This window comes from Curcuma longa, chromosome 21 (genome assembly GCF_044706935.1).
Source record: "Curcuma longa cultivar G26 ecotype Majalengka, Jawa Barat chromosome 21, ITB_CL_G26_1.1, whole genome shotgun sequence".
Classification (NCBI taxonomy): Eukaryota; Viridiplantae; Streptophyta; class Magnoliopsida; order Zingiberales; family Zingiberaceae; genus Curcuma; species Curcuma longa.
This window is the reverse complement of record NC_133881.1, coordinates 6224691-6235612: the sequence shown is the minus strand read 5'-3', so window position 1 is coordinate 6235612 and position 10922 is coordinate 6224691. Positions and strand designations below refer to the sequence as shown.

At 45.4% G+C, this 10922-nt stretch overlaps 1 protein-coding gene across 1 annotated transcript in view; it reads left to right on the top strand.

The window, feature by feature from the left end:
• The first annotated feature begins 1200 nt into the window (after positions 1-1200).
• The window catches only part of LOC141815102 (DNA-directed RNA polymerase subunit alpha-like), a 10198-nt gene continuing 476 nt past the window's right edge, over positions 1201-10922 (top strand). The window contains exons 1-4 of the mRNA XM_074703057.1: positions 1201-1323; positions 4206-4260; positions 8506-8626; positions 10579-10922. The exon at positions 10579-10922 is cut by the window's right edge and continues 476 nt beyond it. Of these exons, the coding sequence (XP_074559158.1) occupies positions 1201-1323; positions 4206-4260; positions 8506-8626; positions 10579-10922 (643 nt within the window). The remainder of the gene's footprint in view (positions 1324-4205; positions 4261-8505; positions 8627-10578) is intronic.

The window sequence follows — 10922 nt, the reverse complement described above, 5'->3', positions numbered from 1 at the left end:
GAAAGACAGGACAGCCAGCGTACACGAACTGCTGACTGCGGATTCCATCAAGGACTGAAAAGAAGAGTGAAGAGTTCGCTCAAGCAATTATTATACGCGGTGCAGCTGGCTGGGAATGAAAAGAGTGTTCTTGCCTAGAACTACTAAGTAGCCTAGAAGGACCAAGAGAAAGGAGCCGGAGCAACGAAGCTTTCCGCGGTTGGTAGGACTCGAAGTCTCCGCGAAAATAGACTGGAATCTGAATCGTCACCGACGTCAAAAGAATGAATTCCTGATAAAGGTGCGGTGGAAGGAAAGCGCAGTGGAACTAGACTAGAGGAGTCCACAACCCGCCCGGAATCTAGTTATGAGAGAAAAAGAGATCCCACTCACTATTCATGGCAAGAGGCTAAGGCAGATTCGATTTCAAAGAGCTGGTTCGACGAACTTAGTTAAATATGGTCCGCCTCTAGAATCAAATCACAGAGGCAAAAGATAGAATAAGGAGATGAGCTTCTCCACTCAGCCTCTACTCCTTTCTCAATCTCAAGTCTTCGTCCCTTTCATTAGATTAGAAATCCGTTCGCCATCCGTAATCACGAAGAGCAAGAAAAGAATCGCAGCAAGCCCTCCGGGAGAGAAGGGTAGAGTAGACAAGAGTACCCACTCCGTCAAGGTAGTCGTCTCTCTCGCGCTTACGCTTAACGTCGCAATCCCCGTCGCAGCCGCTCGGCCCAACCGGTAAAGCAGTGCGATGTTGTGAACGACAGCTACTAGTCGTCAATGGAAAGAGTTCATGGCGCAAAAGAAAAGAGTGTATTTTGCTGAACGAAATGCACCACTCTCTTTCGAGACAGTCCAACGAAGATAGTTCTTTTAGCTCATCCTTCCGTCCATTCAGTCGAGACTATCCCGAGAAACCATAGGCTAGTGGCTTATGCACTTGGTATGGCCAGGTCAGGGCTCTCACGTTGACCATCGAGTCAATCCAGTGAGTGAAGAATCCCCGAGGGGAGAGGCAGCCACCAATAGTAGGAGTGGGCTCGAAGGCCTAGCGGATTTCCATCCCTCCTTTCCCAGGTAGAAAGAGGTTATACAAGTAGGCTCTACTGAGAATGATAAGGAGTGGGAGGCACGAAGACTACTGAAAGAAGTTACGCTACGTGGGGAGCTCCTATCAATAGAATGAAATTACGTGGGTCGGGAGTTGGCCCGGTGACGATGGAGAGTGATTGGGGCAGAGATGATTATCGGAGTCTAGCTAAGTGGTTCAATAGCCCCGAAGCGGCGAGCACCCCGAACCATCTTCGCTGCCTAGCCGGCCCTGTAGTCAGTCATGCAGAGGTATGAGGACCGCTTCTTTCAATAGCTCTTCCCGAGTCGTGCGGGCCGCTCGCTCGCTCTTGCTCGTCTTATTCCTCAGCCCATGAACTCTTGTAATGAACTCATATTTGACTCTTTCATTCCTTATATAATATGAAGCTAACTGACCCGCCACTCACATAGCCCCATCTCGAATAGCCCCTCACTTTAGCCATCCCTTTGCCCCTCAGTTTCGCCTCAAACTATTATAGGAAAGAAGGACTGCAATAAAGAGGTGCTACGCCTTAAGGAAAGAACTCTTAAGAGACCCTCTGCCCTAACCTGAGCGCTTTCTTACAGTTCAGTTACCTGTCTACCTCGCTTAGCCACTCCCTTGCCTAGGAAAGGAGTTCAACCAAACTTGTGAGATTACCTTAAGGTAAGGAGCTCGACTAAAGAGGAACGGAGTCATACGAATACGCCCTTTTATTGATTAACCTAATCCGTTGAAAGAGGCACGAAGAACTTATCCTGCCCTAACCTTTGATCCCCGGTGACCCCGACCGGAAGGGAGGAACAATCATTTTGCCTGGCAGAAAATTACAAATGTCCTCCGCAGCTCTTTCCCTTACGAGTACTTTAATCTCTTCCCGGCAAGTATATTCAAGTGGGATTCTTTTATAGTGCCTTCCGCGTACTTAATATATGTTGATTGTGCCTTCTGGTTGTAGCTCTTTTCCGGTTCTAGCAAATAAAGTCCTTACGCTATGCCTCATAATCCATTCCCTATCCCCCACGGAGCAGTGGAGACTGAAGCTAACTATAATGTGATAACGACGGGGTTAGCTTAACTACTAAACTACTGCTACGGAGATTCATTAAGAAAGATCGGACTGCTCACTTAAATAATTAACTGCTTATGAAAGGTCTTTTCCCGAGTCTTACGCTGCTATTTCCTTTCCAGTTCTTTTAAGAACCTCCAATCTTTTCTCTTCCTTACGGTTGAGACTTGACGATCACTTTGGTTAACGAACGGTCGCATACCTTTTCGAACGACTATGATGTAACGAACCTTTTCGCTCCTCCATTGTACTTGACGATATGCTTCTCACTAGCAACTTTTTGACGTCCTCGGCGAACTTCACTTGCCAATCTCAGTCGGTGACACTAGCTCATCAGGAAGCAGGCTACTGAGTCGGTGTCCGAATCGAGACAGGAAAGGATGTGGATTCGAGCGCATGCCGCCGCTGAGATCTGAACGGCAGTCAAACCGTCACTAACTCTACGTCTCTTGCTTAAGTAGTTCACCAGATAATAGTGATCCTTTCTCTATCAAACCAATCAAATCAGCTTCATTGCATACCTCGCAGATTGATCGGGGTGACCGTCCATACTGTGAATTCATAATTCATTCCTCGCCTCTTGTCTGCTCTTGGAAATGATGCCCACGAACTCGTACTGAGACCTCCTGAGTGGTTTAATGACGTATCCCGGATCACTGGCCTATTTTCACTCCTCACTATAGTATACCGCAATCCAATTTCCGGTAGGAAAGAGCAGTCAACCCTCTGGGCAAGAATGAATGGGCGGGTGATGCGTGACGGGCATTCGATGTATGCAAGGCTTTCCAACCTCCAGACCGGGACAGCAGCGGGCATTGGAAACGTTTTCATCACATATGGATGGATGGCATTCACGTCCTCACAGAAGAGGTCCCGGCTTGTACACACGACCTGGGCTCGCCTGACCGTCTTGGTTCAGATTCGGGATGTGGATAGGTGATCGTCGTAGTGCTGTCGGAAAATCCGCATGGCAAGCGCTCGATATCGATCCGGAACTTCGACCACCCCCTCCATCAGTTCTCTCCTTTGGCTCCTTCTCTCACTTCCTCGTGTTGGACGCCTCATTGCCAAAGATGCGATAGAGCCGGGGACCGATGTAGACGAAGCCGCTAACGCATCGCTTCCCACATGCTTTAGTGACTGTAAAGCATCTCCTTCCCTTTCCCCATGGTCTTTCTTGTGTAGTAGCGAAGAAGTCTCATTCCGTGGAATCTGCTAAAGTTGTGCAGAAGTCCTCTATTCCAGATTGGCTACTAATTCGGATAAGATCCGCTCTGGTGGGAAGGCTCTTGTCCTCACTATCAGACCCCCTTCTCGAACGGGGATGTGTCAGATGCCCGGCTTGACCACTTAGAAAGCGGCAGCGTAAGGCACATGAGCATCGCTCTCGAAAACCCTGGATAGCTGGGTCGGCATTCCAGACTCTGATTCCTGAGTGCAGTGATGCGATTCGGATAAGGAGACACCGTACGCGCAAGTGATTGCAGATCAGGTAGAAGACCACCTTCAACCGATGGACTATCCCACACATGACTGATGATAATGTCAGCAGAAAGCTTTTTCATATGACGGAAGGGTCGCCTTGACACTCAGGATAACGCAATCCTCGGACTCACTCCATACCTTCTACCCTCTCGTAAACTCTCCTTCGTTCAATCAGATTATCCTTGGATCGTGGAGAGGGATGGCCTGACCTAGGGTCAAAGAAAGGTCGAATTTCGCATCACCGCTAATGTCACTTTCAAGTGCCCTTGCCATACCTCTCGATCATGAAAGGCTAGACTCCTCACAATATGCAGCGCAGAGGAAAGCAGCAGAGGCAGCCCCATGGAATAACTGCTTGTGCCTTTCCCGACTCGATTAGCCGTCGTAGATAAGGCCAGTCCTCACCCAAATTCGAAGAAGATTAGAGTGAATGGCTATCCGTATTTCAGCTGCAGTCGATAGCCAAAGAGGACTGATATAGATGAGGCCAAGATCTTTCCCAATATATATACAGGTCGTAGGCGCAGCTAAACGACATTCACTATTTTGTTTTGCAGCTAAACACCAAAGAGTGAATGGCTATTCACTATTGTGCAGCTAAATGCAGCGGATAACCATGAACGACTGCAGCTGAACGCCATTCACGACTACGGTATGCAATGCCATTCGGATAAGAGACTATCCGACGTCCATCTTAGACTATCCTTTGTCCTTCAATCCTCTGTGAAGTCCATGTTAGACGAGAGCCCTTTCCATATTTAGTCGAACCAAGGGTTCCTCTACAGATTGAGGGCTGCTCAGGACAACCAGAACTCTCAAAGCGACTCAAATGAAAGCAAATGCTGCACCTCGATTTCAAAATGTCTCGAAATAAAAAAAACCAAACGAGCGTAGGCACAAAGAAGCGAGAAGAAAGAAGACCAACTTCTATTGATTGAATCCCATCCCCCACATGCTATGTGTGGATAGAATACGCCCGACTTGAGCAGTTGCTCTCATTCTTTTCTTTGGTGACATGAAGCAGTGGCATTCGGCCTTGCCATTGAGTAAGCGCTTGAAGTCAGCTCTTTTCATTGACCGATCTAAGCTAGGCTGCAAGATAGGCTAGAGTCAAAGTTCAAACTACTTCTTTCTATTAATCAAATAAGGTCAGATATTGACTAATTTGTAAGTCAGCTCGAAGGAAGTCTAAGCGGAATAAAGAAGGACACCCCTATTCCGGGCCGTACCTACGTTATGATATGAACTCACATCGTTCGCACCTTCTTCGTGTCTATCTGATTCCCTTTCCTCCCCTTGCTGGATTGTTGTGGACTTGACTCCTTCCTCCGTAAGGGGAATCCGAGAACCAAGCTAAGGGAAGAGGAAAGCGCAATAATCTGACTCGCGGAGCTCGAAACTCTCGATTCAAGGAGGGATCAAGTGCAGCTTGGAGATCTCTCAACAAAGAATGGCCAGTGCACAAACGGGTCAAACGGAGCTTTTTAAACAAGGTACACTAATAAAGAGTGGTACGCCTCCTATTCTGATGGACCAGGGGAAAGTGAGAGCCTAAATGGGAAGGGCCCTACGTGTCATCAAAAAAGTCTACTCAAATGGAGCATACCTGCTCATCACCATGGACGACGAACAAATCATTCCTCCTACACTCGATTCCTGAAAAAGAACTACCCTTTCAGAAAAACGCTCCCTGATACGAACCTAAACTATCCCCCGTAAGGCTCCTATCCCGACAACAAAGGAAAGAAAGATTCATACCAGCTTAGGACCTGTCCGCGAAAACACATATTCCAACACTGACCGAGGAGGTGCAAAGCTGGTCGAGCCACTAGAATGGAATGAGAGAATATATTGAATGAGAGAACGAAGTTCAGTGTCCCTTACTACCGGGAGACAATCAACATGTAATTCGAACAACACATGTGAAATCAATAGATGATCTAGCTTCTTTGTTTACCAAGGTGGTTCAAAGGTTAGTTATAGATGTAACGGGAACATAGCATATATGCTCCAGCATGAGGGGGAGTTTAAAAGGGTATAATTCTCAATGTCTTTGTGTTATTATATAAATAAAGAGTTGAAAACGGAGATTCCTTGATGTTGTTCGCTTGACGTGAGGTCATTCCGCCTATACCCATCATATGATGAGCTTTGGATCAAATGGTGCTTAGCCCTTCGAAAGGAAGCCTGTCTGTCTGTACACACCTTATGACTCGAGTGTACCAAAAGAGATCGGATCCCGATTCAAGACTTCCGAGATAGGGAGGTTGTTCTTCGCTGAGAGCTTCTTCACTCAATTACCAAGATTCAATCGACTTTCTTTTTCCACTCGCTGCCCGATGCGTTCTTTAAAGCCCAGCTAGTAGTGCAGGATAGGTGGAAGGCACATGCTTCTCTTTACGACATAAGGAAAGACCTCTCTTCTAATTCTATACTAGTTCCTAGGCATAAAGGAAAAGAGTTGAACCCACGGGGCAGCCCTTGCTATATATTTGGTGATAGCGACGTGGATCAACGAGTTTCTAGAGTCTCTTAAAGAAGGGAAAGAAGCAAGTGTACCAGTTAATCTTGTTGGTTATACTGACAGTGACTTAGCAGGAAGTATCAATGATAGCAAAAGTACCTCAGGTTATGTTTTTGATCTTGGAAGTGAAGCTATAGCATGGTGTTCAAAACCTGTTGCTGAGGAACGAGTTCTAACTGACACAAAGCCATGAACGACTCTTGCTGCATCACGACGTGGGACGGGATCTAACAGTAGCAGCAGACTCGGGCCCTAACACAACAGATCCTCAACTCCAGGGTCTGCTCCCATGAAACGAGAGAACAAGCAACCGGGATATGCACCCAATTTCACCAGAGAAACAGCTGCAATTGCCGAATAGTAGAGTAGAACATAATTGTCTTCCAACGTCTTTGATCTGAACATAATTGTTAGTCGTGAATGGGATGAGGCCGAAATTGAGGAACTATTATATGGGCTCGAGCAATAGCGAGAGGAAAGAGCATTAAGGAGAGGCTCGGGAGCGCTCCTACCTCGGTCCTTTCATAAGCCGTGAAGAGTTTAAAGTACGACACTCAACCAAACAGTAGCTAACATGGCACATTTAGCAAATTTTCATTGCATATAGTGAATAGATGTTGAAAGAGCAGCATCAAATAGTGTCCAAGGTTATTCAATCAATTTGTACACGTTTGTACACGGTAGCTCGACTCTTCGGATACGCGGGAGTCCGAGTTCTGATTTCCTTGGTGCAGTTGGCGTCTTTCACCTCAGGTAATTTACTATGGACCGCTTTCGCTTCCCAGCTCCGAACGGAAACGAAGTAGTTTTAGTCAGACTTCTGTCAGCTATCAAGACTACTACTATATACGTTCATTTAGTAGGAGCTGAGATAGATCTTTTAGGAAAGAGTTGATTGTACACGTGAAAGAGTTCATTATTATTCTTACCGGGATACACTTCAAACTAAAAGAAGATAGCTAGACCCTGAGCCTCTTATCAGTCCAATCCGCTTGCTGCTCTTGCTCTTCGGATACGCGGGAGAAGATCAAAGACTCCCTGCGACTATAACCTTGAGTCACACGTCCTATGATAGGAATTGCTACTCTCTCTTTCCATAGGGACCGAAGCCTTAGGAATTCCCGTCGTTATAAACTCGTAAAGAAGTGAGCCGCATTCACTCTATCGTTATGAAGAGAGCCGGACAGAAGAACTCATAGGAGTCAAGGGAGGATGTGTCGATCTTGTGCGATAGAGGATAGCAACGAGAACGAAGACGCGTCAGGTACTGAATCAGACCCTTCATAACTCGGCAGATGGAAAAGAGATTGGTATGCAATGCCTGTATTGAAGTCGATATTAGACTCTCCTAGCCCGTCTTCATTTCCAATTCTAACTCCACGTGTTCAGCAAGGAGAGGTATATCCGATCCAATTGAGAGTGAGATCCCAGATGTCGAATCTGAGAGAGTAGAGCCCAGAGGCAGGCAAAGGCATAGAACTAAGCAATCGAGCCACTAACGAGTTCAAAAGCGATTTGAGGGACCAGGTATGACTGATAACGACGTGCAATTCTTTCATTAGCAAAGGGCTGGTGGTCTTTTCTTCGTACAATGGGTGAACTAAGCAAGGCTCTTCACCATATAACCCTTATGAACACCCTGGATCGGGAATTTTTGAGACGCTTTCCTTTACTTAATTACTTATGCATATATCTGAGAATACTGAATTACTTATGTTACACGTCTAATAATACTGACTTACGTTACGCGTCTATCTGAGAATAAAGTGTTCGCAAGGAAAGCAGATAAGAGAAAGGAAACACAAACAAGAAAGTGTTCACAAGCAAAGCAGATCAAATGATCGAAAGAGAGGAAGAGAGAAAGCAAGCAAAACATAAAAGCATCAGACAAGAAGGACAGCTCACTTACACCAAACATAAGCTAACATGGCATAAACTAAAGAACTGAAGGAGAAGGTACGGAGCCTTATTGAAAGTCGGGAATTCCTTAAAGGGAGCCTGGGTTAAGAGGAATGAATCTTCCTTATTGTATTGGAAGTAGCTCGAGCATGGAAATGAAGAGGACAGGACTAGGACTCATTGAGCAGAGTTTCTAGTAAAGTAATGGAAGGCCAAGGGTCAAGCAGTGCGATAAGGGATTCGACGGGCTGCCCCATTAGGGTTAGGGTTAGGGTTAGGGCCAAAGATTCGATGTTCTACATTCTCGCACCCTACCGTTCTGTCGAGCGCTCAATTAGCCCCAACGGTAGCCCCCCCTCACGGGGGTTGGGTAGTGGTAGAGTGGTCGAGGGAGCCTATCTATCCCTCACTTGTGACTAGCAGCTCTTTCTTTACTTTAACTTGACTTTAATGTTCTTCTTCTTGCCTCTCTAGCCTTTAGCACAGTAGTAGGAAGTAGGAATTGTGTTAATCTAAAGGTCTACCTTGAATGGAGTAATGGCAATAGGTTTTGGTGGGTAGGGCATGAGAAAGGCATGAATGTCTTCCTCGCCCAGTGAGTCAGGTCGGGACCTTGGAAGCTTGGGCTCTCTTTCCTCTATGGCTATTATTGGTTATGGCTAAACAAGAGCAAGAGCATCTATCCTAGCTGCGGTAATGCCGATTCCAAGACCTGGTTCAAGCTTTCAAGCAGAAAGGTGGGATGTATGCTAGCACCATCAATTCCCGGTGCTTCGGATTCTCTAATCAGACCCCCTGGCATTCTTCGACTTAGAATCGAATTCATACCCATCAATCAGTGGTATAATCTGCTCTTACTGTTTCCGGTGTAAGCAATTCAATGTGTAAGCATAGGCATCAAGCAATTCACAATGTGTAAGCATAGGCATCGATAAGTGGTGAGAATGAGGCGCGTCCGTGGAGCTGAAAGTGAAATCGTAGAGCAGCAGGTTTCATAGTCAAAGAAGATGGTCTCGAATGAGACAAGGTTTAGAATCCACAATTAACCGAGGTGCGTAGCGTAGCCTTGAGCTTCTTTCTTGTCATTCGAACTCTTAGGAAAAGAGAATGATGTAGAATCTTTTGACCATTCGATCTTGTAGCAGACTCAAGAAGGAAGGGAGCATCTCAAGAGAGAGATCAATCTCTTTCTACTGCGCATTCGTGAGCCCACCTTAGAACTTAGAAGTAGTAGAGGCGAAGTACACGAAAGATGGAAATTGAACCAACAAGTGGAGCGGACACCAGGCCTAAAGTAGAGTAGTAAAGAAGGGCTCTTTGGGGTCTAAGTAGTAAAGAAGAGTGGGTCTCATTTTCTTTCTATCTGACAGGACAAAGAAATAGGAAAGGGTGGGCATTGACTCTTCCCATGAATTCATATGAACTGAACTCGGAGGTTCATGTCCGGGTGGAAAGTTAGGGTTTGGGATCTCCTCAATAGCTACTGACCCAACAACGGGCAAGTAGCCATGAACGACGTTGGAAGCAATTCATAAATTCACGGTGAAATTCATGGTGCCTTATATCTTATATATAACACTAAAAGGAAGCGGTAGTCATAAGTAATAGTCATGATAACGAAGCGGTAAGCGGTAGTCATAAGTAATAGTCATGCGCTTGTCGTTCTGGTTGGGACAAGGTGCTAGAGCACTCGATAACCCAAGCACTTCTACAGGTAATCCTCATTGGAAAAGCTTCACATGATCTTGAATGATCTCCAACATGATGGGGTGAACTCCGATGCTTTCAAGGCGTTGAGTTAGAATTCATGTTCCGTAGACAATCTACAGAAAGATCTCATCTCGATAGACGTCGTTGTCACTCGTTCCGTTCTTTTATTCCTGCGCATGATCCAAGACTTTATATTTATATCTATTTCGTCATTCGATCACTAACACTAAGGTGCGTTCGAGTCTTTGTTGGGGTGGTTCTTTCATTGCATTGATAGAAGAAGAACTAGAAAAATATCTCTTTATTACTTTACTTTGAGAAGAGAATCGTTGAACGACGAAGTGGGAAAATGGATCTTCTTTCTTTCATATGAATTACGTGGGAAAATGGACCTTTTTTCTTTCATTTTCAGCAAGATTCTTGGAAAGTTTCCATTCAGTTTGCTTTCAGAAAACTGAACTTGCTGGTCGTAGATTAGTTCGTTCTGTGCCGCCAGCGGCATAAAGCAGGTTGATCTCTTTTGTTGAGGCTGCATTCATTTATATTTATTCAAATTGACACGTGGGAAGGATTGACTCTCCTAGTGGCTCGGCTTGGTCTCGCTCCCTTCCCACACTATTCCTCCCCAAGCTCACTTCTGCAAGGTTTCAAACTTGAGTTTTCAAAAGGTGTTGATTGAAGGAAGAAAGCCCGTAACATAAAGTAACAAAAGAAAGCTCGTAAAGTAACAACATTTCAAAGTAGGAAATCCACATTAAATTCTTCCTAGAAGAGAAGGCAGGTCTCTTTCGAGACCACCCCTCCAACGAAAAGCAAGAGAGGCTAGCGAACGAAAAGCAAGAGAGTCAGTAACGAAGTAGGTATTGAAGAATCGGTACATGAAATTTTACTAAATTTGAAAGAAATTGTATTGAGAAGTAATATACATGGAGTTCGAGACGCATCCATTTGCGTCAAGGGCCCTAAATACGTAACCGCTCAAGATATCATCTCACCACCTTCCGTGGAAATAGTTGACACAACACAACATATAGCTAATCTGACGGAACCAATTGATTTGTGTATTGGATTACAAATAAGGAGAGATCGCGGATATTGTACAAAACCAACAATTAACTCTCAAGATGGAAGTTATCCTATAGATGCTGTATCTATGCCTGTTCGAAATGCGAATCATAGTA